The sequence below is a fragment of the Lissotriton vulgaris genome, chromosome 3_2 (assembly GCF_964263255.1).
Source record: "Lissotriton vulgaris chromosome 3_2, aLisVul1.2, whole genome shotgun sequence".
NCBI lineage: Eukaryota > Metazoa > Chordata > Amphibia > Caudata > Salamandridae > Lissotriton > Lissotriton vulgaris.
In genome coordinates this window covers 292,810,040-292,832,245 of record NC_141690.1, presented here as the reverse complement: position 1 = coordinate 292,832,245, position 22,206 = coordinate 292,810,040, and the positions used below count along the sequence as shown (strand labels likewise).

At 45.0% G+C, this 22,206-nt stretch overlaps 1 protein-coding gene across 1 annotated transcript in view; it reads right to left on the bottom strand.

Annotated features, from left to right (window-relative positions):
• Positions 1–22,206, bottom strand: part of LOC147725734 (uncharacterized) — a 421,410-nt gene that overhangs the window by 183,226 nt on the left and 215,978 nt on the right. Inside the window, exon 4 of the mRNA XM_086964424.1 lies at positions 5,469–5,566. Coding sequence (XP_086820550.1) covers positions 5,469–5,566 — 98 coding nt within the window. The remainder of the gene's footprint in view (positions 1–5,468; positions 5,567–22,206) is intronic.

Genomic DNA, 22,206 nt, shown 5'->3' with positions numbered 1-22,206 from the left:
AAAGAAGGTTTGTAATCTTACCTTCCTAAAAAACGCTTGAAGGTCCCTCTCTAAGTTGAATCTGTCTGTTGGGGAAGCTATAGCAAAACCTAGGCCTTTTTCTAATAATCGAGTCTCAATTTCAGTGAGGGTGACATCAGATAATTTGATAACAGGCGCCTCATTTATGTATCCCAGGTTTTCTGACTCCTGGTTTGGTATCTGTGATTGTAATGAGGTTGAGGGATATAATTCCCTCTCCCTCTGGTCCTGCCTCGCTGTTGGCCAACGTTTTGACGTTGTTCTAAAAAAGACAAAGAATCCTTCCCAGGTCCCATCGAGACCTCTTTGTCTTTTGGGTTTTGATTCCGTCCTTCTTCTGTTGTTTCTGCTTCTGAATCTGAGCTCGTGTAGGAAGAATAAAAAAATCGGACTTTCTTTTTTTGAAAATTCCTCCCCTGGTTTTGTTGCCAAGGTCTACGGTTTTGATAGACCTCCCTCGGGCGCTCATAATAATCCTTTTGAAGGTAAGGGTAGACATGTTCTGAATTGTATTTTGCAATATCCTTTTTAAAATGTATTGCTTTTTTTATTAAAAAGATAGTCCCTATATCCATTAACATCTGTTTGAATATCTTCAAGCTTCTTTTTGGCATCCTCAAGGGCTATACTCTCTTCTAGTTTCTTTTCCATATCTTTTATTTCCTGTCTCTCTATAATAAGGATGTCAGTTGTGGTTTCAATTATCAAGAGCATCCAGTCACGGCTGCAACGGTTAGCCACAAGGGTCCAAATCTCTATGAATTTTTTGTTGTTGATAAAAATTCCTGGTTCGTTGGTAACTTGGAGTATCTTGGGAATCACTCTCCTTTTACAATAATCAATCAAAAAATCTGCATGGAGTTCTGTCCTAGTTAGCTTTTTTTTATTATTCCACAGAACTCGCCATTCTTCCTCATCACTGTTCGGTGGATGGAAGCTCTTATAATGTAACATATTGCCCACTGGGACGTTTCCGTGAGGCAATTGCTCAAATTGCGCATTGGTGATTAAAGGGGAATGCATTGATCATAACAAGAGCAAACAAAGTTAAGACTTTTATTAATTGCAGGTCCAAAAATCTTATCTACATGATCAAATGTCCATGTAACATGGCATACGTGGGCGAAACCTCTCGGGAAATTCGCCTACGAATAAATGAGCACAAATCAGCAATCCGCACCATGAAAAAAGGTGCTCCTTTAACCGAACACTGGCAGGAGGCTCAACACACAATAAATGACCTAACGTGGTGTGGGCTAGAATCAATTTATATGAATGCCATGGGCGGAGATACGGACCTTAAACACAAAAAACGAGAGCAATTCTTTATGTCACGATTTAATATGGTAAGAAAGGGATTAAACACAAAAGAAGATTGGGAACGGATTCTGTAATCGGAAAGTCATAGGAATAATAAGATGAATATGTATTGTCCACATGCATCTGAAATTCCATAAGGATATGTACTGCTCATATATAATGAATACAGAGGTGTAATCTGGAAGATAGAGTCAGTTAGATAATATGGCTAGGGACCGCACATGTGAATGCAGGGGATATTCCCCGAACTCTCGTGAATTCTAGTTAAAGTAACCACGTTGGTAGTTCGACACCAGCTGTTTTATATAAAATGATACAAAGTTTTTTTACGTTGATGTAATTTACAGCGTGATTTCCGCTAAAATAGATTTGGTTATGTAAACAAAGGAGATATTTATATTCATAACGTCAAAATTAATCTATAATTAATACAAGAGCAACATTTCTCGAGATCTCGCGAGAACTGGAGAATAAACCACTCCAGTAGTCCGAATTTATAGATCTCACGAGCGCTGAATAATAAATTACCTCATGAGTTTGAGTTTTAAAGTCTTTAGGTGATTGGGCCCTGTAATCTTGTAGAAATATGCAGAGCACTGAAGAAATGTGATCTAGGCCCAACGTTAGATTTATTCTAAATTAATATAAGAGCTACATGTCTCGAGATCTTGCGAGTTCTGATAAATAAATCACCCCAGTAGTCCGAGTCTATAGATCTCGCGAGCTCTGTATAAGAAACTACCTCAGTAGTTCGAGTTTTGATAGTATCACGTGATCGGGCTAAGAAATTTCGTAGATCTATATGCAGAACACTGAACACTGTTTTATGTTCAAACATCACAAAAATTACGTAAATACTTAGGATACAGTACTAAGGCATAGTGTAAATCACGAAGGCAGTAGTCCCGCCAAGACGAATCCATCATAGAACCTGCTTGAATCGTAAAAATCTACCCGAGTAGTCCGTCTTTAGCCAAGTGGTGCAGGACATGACGTGGTAATTAGTTTGAATGAATTACAGCTGAAGGGAGAACTAGATATATAAACACGCCAATCTAGTGTCCCAAACACATCTGAAATACGAAGAGACGCAAGTGGAGCAGGGAGGCCGACGTAAGGCGATAAGGTAAGATGAGCGGCATGGCTTTTTAGAGATAGATAATAACTCGCGTGAACAAATTGCCAGTAGCGAGGGACAGAGTGTATCGTAAATTCCAAAACGCTCAATGGGGAAAGCAATATGGTAGAACAAGTACCGAGTACAAAGTTGTAGATACGGGTATATTTTTATACAGCCGAAGTTGTGGGAAAGACTGGAGATTTATACATCCTACAGCAAATACGAAGATCAGGTAGATTTAAACATACAGATCAACATTTGATATTACCGGTTTACATAAGCAAAGGGAGTAAGAATGTCCGATAGTGGCAGCACGCGCCCATAGGGAGTGGCGAACTAAAAGCATTAAATGACCGAAGGTAATATAGCGATAGCGCTTTTCAGAGAGATTTGAAGCACTAGAAGTGAAGGAGTAAAAGCTTTCGATAAGAGAGTCTTATAAAGCATAATACCACTGATAGGTAGTGGCCAAGCAATAGTATTCAATCACCGTAGTTAGAACAACGATAACGTATTTTAGATGGAAGGAGTAAATCCTTTCTCTTGTAGAGCTGAATAAAGTATAAAATCAGCCTAACAAAATAGCTATTTTCATCATTAAGACTAAAGGAGCAAAAAATGTTTTTTCTTGTAGAGCACGATAAATTTAAAAACGCAGCTCGTGGAGAACTTGATGAGGGTCACGCTAATTAATTAAAGCGGTTGACGAACGGCACAAGTATCATTGCACCCAGCCATGCGCTGCATCTTTTAGCCCGTTTCCCATACTAGTGGGTAAGTGAAGTTTTTCATTTTGTACCTATAATCTCGCATCAAGGAATGCATAGGATCCCTTATTAACACCATCGGTGCGGTGCATATTTATCCTGTGCGCTGAAAATGTTAAATTCCCATTGTTCATGACGAGCTCAGCTCGTCATGAGTGTACGAGAGGTGTACCTCATGACGAGCTGAGCTCGTCATGAGCATCGAAGGGGTTAATAAAAGCATCCATTTTTCTTTTGTTGTTTCCACCAGGATTATTCTTACTAATTTACACAAAATCGGTGGCTCCCTTGACTCATAAAGAACATTCCTAATTAAGAAGGTAAATAGGTTCTTTTGTGTAGTGGTACAGATCAATGAAACTAATCCAGAGACCACCTATAAAGATTACATTTATTCCTTTTTAAATTTAGATGCGCACACTATTTATAAAGGCAATAGTGATCCAATTCAGAGGAAGATGTTGAGTTTATGGCTGACCAATGTGGTGGTGACTTGGAACCATTCACACGTTACAGATAGTAAAAGGTAAACAAAATCTGTACCTCAGTTGTAAATTGTGGAAATCAATCTTGAAGATATTCCCCACCAAGACCTAACTTAAATACCAAAATCTATTTGGATTGGTTCAACTATTCCTTCACATTACCGGTTCAACAAAAGGCACACTTAATTTAATAAAGATGTGACCTTTAGTAGATCCCCTTTCTAGAAGATCTATCCCCAGTTAGAGTATTTCTTTGCCAATCCCGCACCAGTACCAGTACCACATGTTTAATGAATTAAAAGAGGATTTTATTGTGCCAAAAATCTATTGACCGTTTCAACTGTATGTTTTAGTAATTCTATTGATGCATTTTTTGTAAAAAAGATGAAATTAGTGATTGTTTCTAATTGTATGTTTCTTTCTGAACCAGAACCTTGTCCTGATGAAGGTCATATCATAAAACCGAAACGCTGTGGCGACAACTTCGTAACAATTATTTTTAATGTTCTTCATGTGGATTGTCACATTTTTAACTGTTCTTAATGGCACAAAAAATTGTTTTGTAAAAATGATTTTCAAAGAAATTGTTTTATGATTGCATTATTTTTTGAATAAATTGTACAATTTTTCTATATACTATTTGACATTGTCTTTTTATCTTATTCTATCCATTTTTGTGATTTATTATTCATGTGGTTATGGTTTGTGTACAAAGGGTGTGAATACCTTCTCTACTATTCAGTAGATGTTCTTTTTCCTAACTCTATGGCAAGATAGGGACTTCCCTATATTCATTCAATTAACCTCCAGGTGCACATTCAATATTTTGAGGCAGCGAAAGCAATACACTGTCTAGTATCACTTCTAAGTATCCTGGCTGCAATCTTATATTCTCTCGCCCCAGGAGTGTCCACTTCCTCCTGTGGCCACGACAGACTGGGCAGAATAAGATCCGATGCTCAGTATTCCTGCCTCTCCAGGACTAGATGGGCGGCTTATAGCAAGAGGAGCGTTTAACTTGTCCATGTGGCAGCAAAAGCACGTGTCGGTTGCATCTCTAGGTCAAAGTTAATAAACAAAGTCTAGACTGGGGGGAGGGCTCAATCTCATCAAAAAATGGCTCAAAATGATACTCAGTTTTAAACTGAACAAAGTAGGCAGAGAGGCAGCCTTCCTTGAAGGAGCTTAGAGCATGCAGATCAGCAGGCTGCCAAAATGCATAATATATTACTTTATTTCAAATAGCTACAAATTACAACTAAATATATTTTCATGTTGAACAAATATCAAAAAATAGTACATATTTATTATTTATTTATAAAATGTATTACTAACTTTTCTGCTTTTAATAATGAATCTAATCTTATTTATTATTGTAATTAAATTACACATTGATTTTAGTAATGATCTGCTGTGAAGTGTCAGGTGTCCCTTGGTGTCTGTTGTACAGATCACGTGTTTTGTTCATTGGTTTTACTCTCTGTAGCAGTCTCCTTGCCCCCCCCATGAGTTGGAGTGAGATGGTTCATGCCCAAAGCTCCTGCTCTGTCTTTGATAGAGTCTGGACGCCCCTGAGTGGCTGCTGGTGGGAGGAGGGGTGCATTCTTGAGACTCTTTCTCATTCTGCTGCAGATGCTCATTCTTTTTGTTTTGCTGTTTGTAACTCTTTCTTTGCTCTCTCTAGGTTTCATATGGGTTTTCTTCTCAGGCTCACACACTTTTCTATGCTTTTTCCCTGAGTCTGCCATCACCCACCTGCGTGTCTGCTCTTCTTCTAGTTCACTTCTCGCCAGGGTCGCAGGTTTCTTAGGACTTTCCTCAATTTTCATTCGACAGATTTTTGATGTGATGACCTGAAAGTAAAAAAAACGATATCAATAGCGCTTGCGTGAGAGAATGACGCAGTCACGAGCGGGCGCTATAAGCAAATGGTGTTTATTGTTGATTCACAAGTGTTGACACACTGCCTTATTTAGAGTGCTGCTGTAAATGGGGTTTCAGTTCTTAAGGTCTGAATCCTCGAGACAGGGGCGGGTGATAAATTCCGCTCCACAGGTGACGTTGGCAGAGTTTTGGCTGGAGTTCCGTCCTAATTCCACCAACCCCTGCATGGTGGAATGATTTCTTGCATGCAGCTCTCCGATGTTAAGTTAATTAAGCGATAATTGGCGTCCCCTAGTGTGATTTATTTTCAGGCACTCAGATGATACCTGGTGACATTTTCCCAACGCGGACTGTCATGGGCAGTAACAACCGTTGGTGGTGAGAAAGCTGCAGCTGGAGTAGAAAATCTACTCGAATGGCAGCAAAGAAGCAGCGCCCACTGGTGTGCCGCATCCAGCAGCGCCAGGGTGAAGTGAAGCGCAGTTGGACGGTGGGGTGGGGTGCTGAAGGAGGGATGTCGACAGACAACAAAATAGGAGTTATTTATTTAATTAGTTTCCCCTATTCCGTCATCTGACGAGATCACCCCCGCCCGACCCCGCCGCCCAACCAAGCTTCCCAGCACCGGCCACTGCTGGACACATGGTACCGTTCATGCTGATTTTGCAGCGCAGAACAAGCTCCGGGTGCTAAAAATCAATGCGAGAAGCACGACGTGCCAATTTCTGCCTAATCGCGGAATGCGACAGAATCTCGTAGGGTTTTCATGAAACTTAATTCTGTTGAGTGAAACTCTACGAGTTTCGCCCACCCCTATAGTAGAGACCTAAACTTAGCATGCTATGCTATAGACACTAGTCAACTCCCTGATATCAAGTGGAGACCAACCTAGCATACTGTACTGCATCCTACCAAGAGTAACCCAGCACACTGTACTGCATCCTACAAAGAGTAATCCACCTCACTCTACTACATCCTACCAAGAGTAATCTACCTCACTGCACTGCTTCCTACCAAAAGTAATCCACCTCACTGCACTGCATCCTACCAAGAATAACCCACCTCACTGCACTGCACCCTAGGGACAGTACTGGTACACTCTACTACATCCTACCATGAGTAATCCACCTCACTGCACTGCATCCTACCAAGAGTAAGCCACCTCACTGCACTGCATCCTACCAAGTGTAACCCACCTCACGGCACTGCATCCTACCAAGAGTAACCCACCTCACTGCATTGCATCCTATGGACAATATTCTGGTACACTGCACTGCATCCTACCAAGAGTAACCCGCCTCACTGCACTGCATCCTACCAAGAGTAACCCACCTCACTGCACTGCATTCTACCAAGAGTAACCCACCTCACTGCATTGCATCCTGTGGACAATAATCAGATTCACTGCACTGCATCCTACCAAGAGTAACCCACCTCACTGCACTGCATCCTATCAAGTGTAACCCACCTCATAGCACTGCATCCTATCCTACCAAGAGTAACCCAACTCACAGCATTGCATCCTATGGACAATATTCTGGTACACTTACTGCATCCTGCCTAGAGTAACCCACCTCACTGCACTGTATCCTACGAACAGTAACCCACCTCACTGCACTGCATCCTACCCAGAGTAACCCACCTTACGTCACTGCATCCTACCAAGTGTAACCCACCCCACGGCACTGCATCCTACCAATAGAAACCCACCTCACTACCTTGCATCCTGTGGACAATAATCTGGTACACTGTACTGTATCCTACCAAGAGTAACCCACCTCACTGCATTGCATCCTATGGACAATAATCTGGTACACTGTACTGCATCCTACCAAGAGTAACCCACCTCACTGCACTGCATCCTACCAAGAGTAGCCCACCTCACTGCACTGCATCCTACCAAGTGTAACCCACCTGACGGCACTGCATCCTACCAAGAGTAACCCACCTCACTGCATTGCATCCTATGGACAATAATCTGGTACACTGCACTGCATCCTACCAAGAGTAACCCACCTCACTGCACTGCATCCTACCAAGTGTAACCCACCTCACTGCACTGCATCCTACCAAGAGTAACCCACCTCACTGCATTGCATCCTATGGACAATAATCTGGTACACTGCACTGCATCCTACCAAGAGTAACCCATCTCACTGCACTGCATATTACCAAGTGTAACCCACCTCATGGCACTGCATCCTATCCTACCAAGAGTAACCCACCTCACTGCATTGCATCCCATGGACAATAATCTGGTACACTGCACTGCATCCTACCAAGAGTAACCCACCTCACTGCACTGTATCCTACGAACAGTAACCCACCTCACTGCACTGCATCCTACCAAGTGTAACCCACCTCACATCACTGCATCCTACCTAGAGTAACCCACCTCACTGCAATGTATCCTACCAAGAGTAACCCACCTCACTGCACAGCATCCTATGGACTATAATCTGGTACACTGTACTGCATCCTACCAAGAGTAACCCACCTCACTGCACTGCATCCTACCAAGAGTAACCCACCTCACTGCATTGCATCCCATGGACAATAATCTGGTACACTGTACTGTATCCTACCAAGAGTAACCCACCTCACTGCACTGCATCCTACCAAGAGTAACACACCTCACTGCCCTGCATCCTACCAAGAGTAACCTACCTCACGTCACTGCATCCTACCAAGAGTAATCCACCTCACGGCACTGCATCCTATGGACAATAATCTGGTACACTGTACTGCATCCTACCTAGAGTAACCCACCTCACTGCACTGTATTCTACCAAGAGTAACCCACCTCACTGCACTGCATCCTATGGACAATAATCTGGTACACTTGACAGATGCTTACCTGATTGGACACACGCTGTTGCTGGCGCTGCTGCAGGCGCTGCTGCCGCGCTTTTAACTCTCCTCGTTTTGTATCTTATTTGATTTTATTTCTGCACTTATTCCCTGTTTTTAGCAGGGTCCTGGCCCCCTCCTCTTACTGCACATAATCGGCTCCCTCACCGCCGTTTTGGCGGGCCTGGATCCCGGGGGTGGCTCATTGTGGGCGCCATTTTGGGTAGGGACTAGAAAGATAGCTTTGGGCGCCATCTTGGAGCGTCCTCGCGCTCGCGCTTTAATTGGAGAGCCTACTTAAAGCTCCCTTCTCCCGCGCAGCGGGACGCGCAGGTGAGGACGCCGTCGCTTAGCCGTAGTCGTGCCAGAGTCCTGCCCGTCTGCGCTCGTCCGCGTCGAGGCAGCGCGAGGCGGGCAGGCTCTGTATATATCACTACATTGTTGTGTAGCCGCTCCTGATAGGTATGTTGTCCTACACACGGTCAGAGCTGCTGGCCATAGGGCAAACGGCCAAAGGAGATGCGTGTAAGCCTGTGGACCCTTTAAGTGGCCCATATAGCTGCGCTTGTAAAAACTGGTCTCTTAAGAGCCCTATTAAAATATGCTCCTTGGAGAATGCCGCCCCAATCACACGATTACGTGTTGCATCGCGAGATCCTCGCATTTGGTGCCTTAATGTTAGATCACTTGTAAAGCATCACCTGTCTATCTATGACCTGTTAGAGAAAGAGGATCCCGATGTTTTTTTAATGACAGAAACTTGGCTCCAGGACTCCGACTCTGCCATATTGAATCTTGCATTCCCCCAGAACTATACCATCTTCACTTCGAACAGGACCACAAGAGGTGGTGGTATTGCTATGGCAGTCAAGTCCTGTTTTCCGGCGGAATGGAAGCCGTCAGGACTACCCGCATGCGAAAGCGCTATTTTTAAAGTCGCCTTCTCCCACCAATTTACGTTTAGCGGCCTTCTTGTATACCGTCCCCCTGGCAATGACTCGGTTTTTAGGTCTGCGCTGGCTGACATGGTCAGTCCTATAGCACTCGGCTGTGCCAATTTTAACATTTTGGGTGATCTGAACATCCATTTTGATAACGGGTCTTCCACTATCGTGAGCTCTCTATTGGCGGATCTGGAAGCTCTTCAATTGAATCAGCTCGTTACCCTTCCTACCCACTCGGGAGGCCATATTCTTGACCCCTTCTTTTCCACACTAGATGGGTTAAGGCTGTCAGAACCGAGGCTGATTGGGTGGACTGATCACCTGTTAATAGAAGCTTTCTGTCCGATCCATGATAAGCCTTTTATACCCACAGACAGGCCTATTCTTAAAAGGCCTTGGCATAAGCTTACGTTGGAAGAGTTTTATGGTATACTAGAGCGAAAACCGCTGAGTATCTTCACGAATGTGGATCAAGGATATCAACAGTTCTGCGCGTGGATTACAGATGCCTTGGACTCTCTTATACCTTTGCGGTGGTCGAAAGGCCGGACTAAAACATCTAGCCCTTGGTATAATGAATCCCTCGCAGAATTGAAGAAATCCTGCCGTAAAACAGAGAGGGAATGGAGACGTTCCTATGACTCTGCGCTGAAAACTCGGTATTTCACTGAGTTGAAGCTCTATCATAGAGCGATCTGCAGAGCAAGAGCTGCATTTTATGCACATGAATTTGCTACCTGCCCCAATCCTTCAAAACTGATTTTCAAGGTATTGAAGGATCTCATGAAAAACAGATCCTCCTCTGAGGTGATTTGCACAGATTTGCACTGTGACAAACTGGCCTCCTTTTTTGTGGAGAAAGTGGCAAAAATCTATCATGGGTTTGACACACTCCACCAGGATCGAGTGGCTGATACTTCTGTCACGGTAGATTTTGAGCCTTTGGCCATTCTACCTGAACTGTCTAGTGCGGCCTTTGACAGGTTCAGCCTCAAGGTCAAGTCAGGCTCTCCTGCGGACCCGTTAAAGCCAGCCTTCATTAACACTCTTTCCCCGCTGTGCCGTGACCCCATATTGAACCTTATCAATATGTCATTGTCATGTGGAACGGTACCTGCGGCATGGAAACAGGCAGTGGTTACTCCGATATTAAAAAAACCCAACTCTGATCCCCGACTGCCAGAAAACTATCGACCTATTTCCCTGTTGCCTTGGATTGCTAAAGTAACAGAAGCCCATGTCAACTCTGTTCTGTCCGAACATCTGGCTCGCAACCAGATTCTGGATTCCAGTCAGAATGGCTTCAGGTCAGGACACAGTACCGAGACGGCATTACTTTACATCACGGAACATCTTCGCCAGGTACTTGACTCAGGTCATACTGCAGCGCTTATACTATTAGATCTAAGCGCTGCCTTCGATACTGTGTCCCACCATATACTTATCCAGCGCTTACAGGAGGCGGGAGTGACGGATGTCGCTCTCCAGTGGTTTCGGTCCTTCCTGGCAGATCGCTCCTTTAAAGTGGCTATACCACCTGGCCAATCTGCCACCTATCCTTTGGAGCTCGGGGTACCACAGGGATCTTCGTTGAGCCCAACAATGTTCAACCTCTATGTGAAACCGTTGGCTGGTGTCGTCAAACAGTGGGGTCTTACGATGGCCTCATACGCTGACGACACACAGCTAGCGGTGACACTTAGTGAAGACCCTGAGGTGGAGGCCCCCAGATTCCGTGCGGGTCTCTTGGCAGTAGCCGGCTGGCTTCGCTCCAACTGCCTCCAGTTGAATGCCACCAAAACGGAGGTATTGGTTCTAGGGAAGCACGCGGAGTTATGGGGAAATCAGTGGTGGCCTTCGGAGCTGGGTGTCACGCCTATTCCAGCTGCTGGAGTGAGAAACTTAGGAGTATGGGTAGACTCTGCGGTGACCTTCAGAGATCATACCAAGAAGGTGGCTGCCACGTGCTACGGAATTTTGCGTGGTACTAGGCCGGTCCTAAAGTACTTTGATCCCCCTACTAGACAGCTTGTAGTCCAGGCCTCTATACTTTCTCGGCTGGACTACGGCAGCTCATTGCTATTAGGGGTGAATCAAGCGGAGGCCTCTAGGCTCCAAAGAGTACAAAATGCCGCGGCACGAGCCATTGTGGGCCTTCCCAGACATTGTTCAGTGTCTGGTACCATCACGGCCCTGCACTGGCTCCCGGTCAGACAGCGCATTAAATTCAAGGCGCTGTGTCTGGCCTTTAAAATTTTGAAACTGTCGTCGCCGCCGGCACTTGTTCCTCTTCTTACGCCCTATATGCCTTCGAGATCCTTGAGATCTGCGGGGCTTCATCTAGCCAGCTGTCCTCGCTTCAAGCTGAGCAGAATGGGAGGCCGCTCCTTTAGGGTGCTAGCGGCTAGCTTATGGAATTCGCTCCCTGTTCACATTCGAGCTCTTGAAGATTTGCTCACCTTCAGGCAGGCAATTAAAACCTTCCTGTTCCCGGTATCTAGTTAATTTCTTTTCTTTTACTGTGTGTTATGTTATAGCATCTGTCAAAGCGCCAGGACGCCCCTTTGCTGGGGCAGCTGTGCGCTATAAAAATACCAAATAACATAACATAACATAACACTGTACTGCATCCTACCAAGAGTAACCTACCTCACTGCACTGCATCCTACCAAGAGTAACCCACCTCACGTCACTGCATCCTACCAAGTGTAACCCACCCCATGCGACTGCATCCTACCAAGAGAAACCCACCTCACTACATTGCATCCTGTGGACAATAATCTGGTACACTGTACTGTATATTACCAAGAGTAACCCACCTCACTGCATTGCATCCTATGGACAATAATCTGGTACACTGTACTGCACCCTACCAAGAGTAACCCACCTCACTGCACTGCATCCTAATGAGGAAAATCGAAATTTACCTGGCCAAGTATGTCCCCTATCGTGTACCCCAACGTTCAATGTATGTGCATGACATCCATGCATTTTTCCTCCATTGCCGAAATGAAGACGCATATGCATTTGCGTCCAACGTTAACATGTCATCTATCAGATCTTCCATGAATGAGACGATAATTCAGCCTTAAAACCCACGTTGCCAATGCATTTACATGGTATACGTTTTAACATCGAGAAGCACACGTTTTCTGGCTCAGCCGAGCCAGGCCCTGAATTCTGACTCCGAACCTCTTCTGTCTCTGAAAGCTGCAGTTTAGGTATGCATCCCTGACCTCTACCTTACTTCCTGCTCAGGCAAGCGGTGCCCGGCTCGGCCTGGCCTGCCTGCCAAGACGGTATTTTGCCTACAGTTATCTGCTCAGCCTCCGCGAAAAACACATTCCAGTCTAGTGAAATGGGTAAACATATTCTCGGCTGCAGAGCAAAGGGCCCGGCCTTCCTGTCTCCTTGCAAGTAATTTAATGCTCCCGTTGCCATAGTAGGCCCATGGCCCCGCGCATTGCGCGAAGCCACGTATGCACCCACTAGCATTCAGTGATGAATAGCCTCTGCCCGAGAGACCTTTTACTTCAGATAATACATCCTCCAAACACAAGATATCAGATATGCTATAGGTGCAGGTCGTTCTGACATCCCAGACATCAGTCTCCTCTACTAGTGCTAAAGTCAAGTCTTCAGTTTTCCCCAGTTACAGGTTAATACCACGTCATGCCTAGTTGCGCGCGCATCTGTGTTAAAGGTTCCTGCTGACCCTGCAGATTTCCTCTATGCATCCACCCACTTATGACACTTCTGTGACGTCTCCAGCACACACCTCCGTGTACGCCCTGTACACGCCTTCTTTTACGCCCATATGTTCTTATCTCTCTTCTTTTCACTTGTTACGCCTACTGTATTCAATGCAACTGTACTGTTTTACTATATATAATGTGTGATGCTAATAAAATGTTGAATATCCCTTCCTGAACCTTAGTGGTGATGGAACCCGATGTCCATTGCCTCGAGTCACTTAATTAAAGCCCGTATGACTCTGATACCACGGACTCTGCCTCTCATTTATTGAGCTATTCTTATTGTCATTTAATGTATAGAAAAATAGTCCCGGTAATTTTATTTACCACATAATCTGGCGCCCGAATAGGAACCCCTCCCCTTCCCCAAGCGCCGGCGATGTAACGCAGGCCCTTGACCCCTTCTACAGCCGTGACGGACCCCTTTCTGTGCACACCCGCGGGTTTTCCTGCTAACTCCCTCAGGCCCACGGAGGAGACGGAGACTGCGGTCCAGCATCCAGACGAGGCGGTGAGGAATGCGGAGAGTCCCGACCCGAGCCCAAGCCGAGAGAGCAAGGTCCGAGGTATCCGGAGGCCCACCTGTTCCGAAGCGCATGCGAAGTAGTAGCAGCCAGACGTCGTAGCAGTCCAGTCCAGTGTCGAGTTTCCGAGGCCTTCAGTTTTGCTTCCCAGTGAGTACCGTTGTTGGGAACGCATCTAGACGGGTTCATTAATATGTGCCCGGTAAAGACCCGGTCCAGACGTGTTCACTTAGGTGGATACCGTATGACGTGTCTCTTTATGGGACCGGTATGTCTGTACTGTTTTAGCAGTGCATCCAGTAATTCAGTATTCTAGTATTGTTTCTCGAGATTTTCAGTATTGTGTTTTTCTGTGTACTAGATAGTATCCGTTCGAAATGTTTTAATGTGTTTTATGTCGTGGTATGAATGATTGTTTGCAATTCATTACTGTGTTATTTGTGTTCACGTTCAAGTAAGTTCAAATATGCCGCTGTTTTCGAAATTACGTCAGATAGGAACCAGGAAAGGGATACTCGAAGAAGCAGTTCCCGTCCCGCCTAGGGACACTCCCGGACATTTTATGTACCATAAGCATGGCTTAGATGCCATACTGTACCTAGACTTATGGGTGGATTACACCAAAAATCTGGAAGAGAAATATAGATGGCCCGTTTCAGGGACATGGGATGCCGATTGCATCATGAGAGTAGAAGAAGCATTGTGGAAAAAGAAAGCCAGACAATCCCAGAAAGATGCCATAGAATTATGGCTTAAAGAAGCGCATAAAAGAACAGAGAAAGAAATCAGGAAAGCAGAACTAAATAGAGAAGCATCAGAAAAAGCCCAAGAAAAAGAGATACTAGAAGAAGGTGAACGAGTTAAAGCAGAACAATTAGACAGACAAAGAAATGCCCCCCTATCTGATGCCCTTATTAAAGGCATGTATCCCCTTCTCGCCGAGGGCCTGCCTAAGGCGACCCCGGAAGTACCCTGTAACTTGCCGCCACCATTGGTCCCGACTAAGCTACGTCATAAACCGACCGCAGCTGAAATTTTCCTTTCTTCCTACTTAGACGACACTGTCCCAGAGTATGCAAATACAAATCCTCCCCCAAATGATCAACCTCACAACCCTGTTAATGGCACGATTCCTCCTACTGTTCCTCCTGCCACTGGTCCTGGCAATCCGTTCACTCCACCTGTACCCCAGGGCCAGCCTACTTTACCTACTCCTATATTTCCAGCACCAGCACTTCCTGCAAGCCCCGGTGGCTCACATCTAGGAGCCGTAGGAGGGGGTTTCTCTACCCCTCCTCAAGTAAAACGAATATCATTACGAGATTTAGCACTAGAACGTACGCCAAAGGCAACATATGCAACACTTAGAAAAAACCTTACTGATTGCATGTATGATCCAGTACCGGGTGAGGACTCATTGGTCTTACACTCGCTACGATTAAGGCGCGTTACAGATTATTTGATCACTTTACCAGGCATGAAAGAGAAGTTAGACAAGATATACCACTTCATTAGGACGGGGGAGGGACCAGAAAGTATACAGGAGGCCATGGTACACAGAAAAGTGGAAACTCAACGTTTGATTTTACAGTTCTTGATAAACTGTTTGATCAGGGAACAAGATCAACCACATAGAGAAGTAACTAAACGTATGTTAAATTGGAGTGACAACATAGCAGTCGGAAAACATGATAAACAAGCCAGTGTAGAGTCAATGTACAGGAAAATACGTAAAGAAATCCAAGACATACGTGAGAAAGAACGTGCCAACGAGAATGAAACCGAGAAAGAGGATGAAACCTAAGAAGACGATGACATAGCAACCGAGAACGCAGATAGAATAGCTCACGTAGGTAGGGCGAGACCCTTTGACAAACCCATACGCATGGAATGTAAGAAAACTTTTCTTCCCCCCATACCAGAACAATGTTCTCTTGAGCATTTATTCCAAGCCACCGATAAAGTACTGAAACAACGAATAGGTTACATTGAGCTTAGTGGTATGCATGAACAGGAACTAGCCCGATCAGCAGTTCAATGGGCTAGTAATTCTATCATATATAAAGATGACGTAGTGGCCCAAACGTTTTTGAATCTTTCCCCAGACGAACAGCGACTAGTTGGTATGTACATGATCCAACATCTCATTACACTGTACGAAAGTCAGCATTCTGATCCAGGTCCCCTATATAATGTATTGGACGAGTTACTCCTAAACAGATGGAGAGGCCTAGGTACCGATTTGATTAATGTCATTCTAGAACAGCGACACAAATATAGGACTTTCCTGACTCCACATTTCGTTCCTGTTCCGCCCCCAGTAAGGAAAACGTTTTACATAGACAGACAGAATCCCTTACGAGAAGTTCATCCTGTTCGGGCAACGGGTGGTGAGCTCGAACGAGTATTTGTTTACACCCCCTTAACGAAAATAGAACTATTGGAAATGAAAAAATGAGTGCCCTGTCACGATAAAGATCCAGGAGGGTTTCACCGTGAATTAAAAGATATGCTCCGTATGGGAGAGTATACGTATCCTGATATCATTAAAATGTTAAAGGTACTGTTGCCAGCAGGCATTTATGAAAAACTTAAAGAAAAAGAATGGGAGGTGGGAGAGAAAAAGATCGATTGGGCAGAATTAGAAAACGAGGATAATACACGAATCCCTGGTACTGGTCTCGGGGAAAAAGCCAAAGCATTGCCCGAGTTGTTAATACAAGTTTTGCCAAGATTACTAACTACTAAAAAGGAAGACTGGGATGCGATCTCAGCCTGTAAACAGAAACAAGACGAAGACACTAGTGATTTTTATTCCAGATTCGAGAAATGTTTCATTATTAATAGCGGGCTAAAAACAAGTAGTGAATCATATCCACATCTTTTGTGACCAAATTAGTAGAAAATTCCTTACCACAAGTTAAAAATAGAGTACTGAAAGCTGAGAGCACCTGGCAAGCTAATGCCCCTTCCCAAATGTTACAAATGTTACAGTACCACCAGAACCGAATCAGAGAGGAGCAGGAACACGAAAAGAGACGCATGAAAGACACGAAAATGAAAGTACTAGTTGCGCAGTCTGTCCCAGCTGATAGTCAGAAGAGGGGTACAACACCGACCAGTCATTCTGCAGCTCCTGTAAAAGGGACATGCAATTACTGTAAACAGCCAGGTCATTATATAAACGAATGCGCCGTTCTGAAACACAATATAGCTACCGGTAAGACGAAAGAAAGACCGCGTCCTCCAAGACAGGAACATGTTCCGCAGAACACGCAACCTCCTCAGAATACACAACAGACAGTAGCCGTACCCCAGCCCATAGCTGCCACACAACAAGTTACACAGCAAATGTACCAGTATGCACAGTCAGATTATCCAGATTATCAACAGTATTCATGAAACAGCCTAGAGAGGGAGGTTGGCTTGCCTCTTATCGAGGTTCCTGTAGATCAAGAGCGTCCCTATGTACATAGTCAGGTATTAGGGAAAGACAGAAAATTTTTGATTGACACAGGGGCAAGCAGAACTACCATCAGTCATGACGAGGTTCCAGGGGCTCCCCTCTCAGGCTCAAGAAATGTTTCCCTGGGATTTTCAGGAAAGCCTATTGTTAACGAAGTATCGAAGCCAGTTTCCCTAGAAGTTGGTCCATTGTCTCGTACTACAGACTTGTTACTTACGAAATCATGTCCAGAAAACTTACTTGGTATTAAAACATTGAAAGAACTAGGAGCAGTGATTTGTTGTTCTCCGGAAGGAGTGAGATTGTTTTTACGTGATTTTAAAGGACATTATGTGTTAAGAGATTTTGATCCGAGATTACAGAATGTACCACAGCATTTATGGGCACAAGGTCCAACTGATGTAGGTTGCATGCACATTACACCATACCGTGTCACTCTGAAACAAGGAATTGTACTGCCCCGAATTCGACAATACAAGTTGCCACCCGAGGCTGTAGCGGCCTTACTGAAAATTATTGAAGAACTCATTGCTCAAGGAGTGGTTGTAGAAACTGACTCCAATGTGTGTAATTCTCCTATCATCCCGATTCTTAAACGAACTGACCCAAATGCACCTCCGGTCTACAGACTGGTGATCGACCTTCGAGAACTCAACAAATGCATCATACCTCAGTACCCAGTGGTCCCAGACATTTCTTCCCTATTGACTGCCATTGATTCCGAAGCTGCGTTCTTTACTGTCATCGATCTCAAGAACGCCTTCTTTAGTGTTCCCATCCATCCGGAAAGCCAGTACCTTTTCGGATTCTGTTTAAATGGCCGAAGTTTCAAATTTGCACGTGCTCCTCAAGGGTTCACAGAGAGCCCTAGCATTTACAGCCAAGCACTGAAACGACAACTAGACAGTATTCACATGCCTACTGACACTGCCCTGCTCCAGTACGTTGATGATCTATTGATCACAGCGCGAACAGAACGTGATTGCGAACGTGCATCACTGACAGTCTTGTATTTTCTGGCAGAAAAGGGGCATAAAGTATCCCCTTCGAAACTACAATTCTGTGTCCAGCAAGTGGTTTACCTAGGTCACTTGCTGTCCAAGAGGGGTAGACAGCTGACACCTGACCGTATCCAGTTAATCGCACATCTTCCACAGCCCAAGACACAAAAGGAAGTACGGGCCTTCATTGGCCTCACTTCGTACTGTAGACAATGGATTCCCCAGTACGCATATCTTGCCAAACCACTCATACAATTGACAACACAGGAGGCAGCGACTTCGACTGTCCTCCCTTGGACTCAGGAACATACACTCGCTTTTGACGAATTGAAGAAAGCCCTATGTCAAGCACCTGTTTTAGCGACACCATGTTACAGCAAACCTTTTACGCTTTTTGTCACTGAACGAGATGGTACAGCATTATCTGTTCTCACACACATGATCAAGCAGGAAAACACAAGCCTTGTGCTTATTTTTCTAGTACATTGGATCCAGTAGCCCAGGCCTTGCCTGCGTGCCTTAAATCAGTTGCAGCCAGAGCTTTAGCTATCAGACAAAGCGATTTCATAGTGTTAGGACATCCCCTGACAGTACAGGTTCCACACTCAGTGGAAGTCCTCCTAAACCGAACACAGACCCAGCACCTGACTATAGCCAGACTGACAGGATATGAACTGACACTGTTTCAGCCACACATAGAGATCAGACGTTGCAATATATTAAACGCTGCTACACTGTTACCCTCGATTACAGCAGACCCTACACCACATGACTGTGTGGAAGTCATTAACACCATGACGAAGCCAAGACAAGACTTGACAGACATTGCATTACCTGACCCAGACCTGACACTTTATGTGGACGGTTCGTGTATGAGAACAAGTACAGGAGAGTTAGTGGCCGCATATGCAGTGACCACTGAAACTGAAGTCATAGAAACACATCGTATTGACATCCTGTCTGCCCAAGCAGCAGAGCTCGTTGCTCTGACCCAAGCCTGCATACGAGCCAAGAACCTGAAAGTAAACATATATACAGATTCACGTTATGCATTCGGAGTCGTTCACGACTTCAGTGTCCTCTGGCAAGAGAGAGGTTTTATGACTTCTCACGGCGCCAAGATTCAGCATGGTCCCCTCATTCAAGCTCTGTTAGAAGCAATACACTTGCCTACAGCCATAGCCATCATGAAGTGCAAGGCACACACGAAGGTTACTGACACCATTTCACAGGGTAACGACTTGGCAGATCGAACAGCCAAGCTTACAGCTCAGACTCATACAGACATCCCAGCTGACACGACAAAGACAGAAGCATCATCACTGACGACTTGCATGACAGTCAGGGATCCCACACAAGATGTACTCGACATACAGACACATGCTACTCCAGACGAAATCAAGAAATGGACTGAACAAGGAGGGGTCCAGACAGATCAGGGATGGATGACAAAGGGGAAAGCCACATGGTTTCTCCCCGACTCTATGGTTCAAGTTATCATTAATACAGCACATAGTCCAGCACACTTAGGAGAAAAAGCCATGTTAGACAGCATACAGAACCTTTGGTTCAACAAACATTTACGTGCCGCAGCAAAACAGAAAGTGCGTACCTGCATGATCTGTTGTCAGTTCAATCCAGGCAAAGGTATTCCCGTGGAACAAGGCGGATTTCATCCTCCTGACCACCCTTTTGAAGTCCTCCAGATGGATTATATCCAGATGGATCGATGTCGAGGATTTAAGTACGTCCTCGTAGTTGTATGTGCCCTGTCCAGATGGACAGAAGCTTACCCAGTCCCAGATTACACTGCCATGACCACTGCCAAGCAGTTGGTTTGTGAATTCTTCCCGCGATACGGTTTGCCCCGTGTCGTGTACTCAGATAATGGACAGCCATTCTCGTCCGAGCTCATGAAACAGGTATCACTCCTGTTAGGGTACCAGTGGAAATTTCACTGCGTACGACACCCCGAGGCAGCAGGCCTCGTCGAGCAACACAATCAGACTCTGAAAACACGGTTAGCAAAGGTCTGTGCAGAAAAAGGTGTAGATTGGATGGTAGCCCTGCCGGTTGCCCTCTTTTACATGCGTATGGTAGCCCATTCCAGAACCGGATTGTCTCCATATGAAATTGTTTTCGGTCGTCCCCCTAACATGTGGGGTACGCCTATGCCCCGAAAAATCACCGATGTTGATAGTAATATGCTGACAGATTACCTGGCTTCCTTGATGTCTGCACTACTCTCTTGTCGTTCACAGGTCGCGGCTGCCTTCCCGGACAACACCCAGGTGAAACCGCATGAAATCGTTCCAGGAGACCTGGTGTTGGTCCGCAACTTCGACCGTTCAAGCCCTCTGGAGCCCCGCTGGAAGGAGCCGAAACTAGTTCTGATGACCACGAGGACCGCAGTGAAGGTGGAGGGACGAAAAGGCTGGCTCCACTCCAGCCACATCAAGCGTTTCCGTGGACTGCGTCCAAAGACATTTCCCAAGGACTGCCCAGATACTGACTCTAAACTCCCCCTGTTAGAGAAAACTCCGCAGCAGGAGTACAAAGCCAAACTGAGGTCTAGTAAGTCAGACAGCGTTTAATTGTTTAAGTCCCCCTCGGGTGAAGCGGTTAGACAGGTTCCTGACATGTATAAGATAGACCCACATAGTGAGAGAGATAGACAGGAAATAAAGAAAAAGAAATACTGTAAAAATCTCCGAAGCAGATGTATCGTTACATTGCTTTTTATGTTTTTTCTGAGTCTTACGATTATATGTATAAGCTGGACGTTACATGTATTCTTTCCTCCGCTTGGTTTACATGTACATTCTTCCTTTAATGACACTGTAGAGCACACATTCAGTGACCTGCCCCCTCACGAACTATCCTATCGACTTGCACTGCGCAACAACACTTTTATCCGTATGTTACACCATTCGAACCAGACCAGCAATGCCACGAATTGCTGGGTATGTGGCCGACTCCCCCCTTACCAGAAAATGAAGGGAGCTCTGCCCCTCTTTCCTTATCCGTTTTCACACAATGGTTCGTGCGGAGCATGGTTTGCATTAATGTCCTCATTAGGCAGTAAGTCCACGGTTTCCCAGAGCAATTGGATATGGGGAGACCTGAATACAGTTATGAATAAAGCCTGTTTCCCAGACAAGGATGGTCTTCCCCAAAGGACAGGGACCGATCTAGAAAATGAAGTGTATGATTCAGGTAATTTTTCCCTTAACCTCATGATTCTGACCGTTCAGTCCGAGACTAATTTGCCGTTTATAACAGTTTTACCAGTGAAAGGTGAATTATGCGTCAGAAAGAATGGTTCAGTACATCTAGGACACAGTGATTGTATTACTGTGGTCGAATTCAGTGATAAAGGAAAGTCTACTTTCAAAGCTTCCTGTCATTCCTATTTTATCTGTGGTCAGACAGCTTATGTACGTTTACCCTTAGATTGGGATGGAACATGTTATATTGCATTCCTACTGCCACCAGTCTTTCTAGCCCCATCCGATTATCACCGAAACACCCATCTAGTGCATGTCAGATATAGGAGGGAGATTGAGTCCCCAATTGTCGATCAGACTGAAACTACATTGGAACAGTATACGGATTTCAATAAAGGTTTCTTCTTCTTCATAGGTCCCAATCCAGAATAGTAAATTAATACGCAGGTTAACCAGAACCCTTGAAGCAGTAGTGAATGAGACTACTTCTGCCCTAGGTAACTTAACCGAAGAGCAGTCTGCTATGCGACTTGTTGTTCTTCAGAACCGCCTTGTTCTTGACGTCATCCTGGCCGATAGGGGCGGAGCTTGTAGAGTGATCGGCTCCAGTTGTTGTGTTTTCATTCCTAATAACGCACCGTCAGTGTATTCAGCAATAACAAGACTTCATTAAATAGCTCATCAGATACACCAGAATCCAGGCACCTGGACTTGGTCCGGTTGGCTCTGGATTGTAATATCAGCCTGGGGATGGAAAGTACTGTCATTACTAGGAATAATACTGCTCATAGTATTCAGTTGTTGTCTCTGTCTACAATGCGGCCCAGCGATTTGCGGCCTGT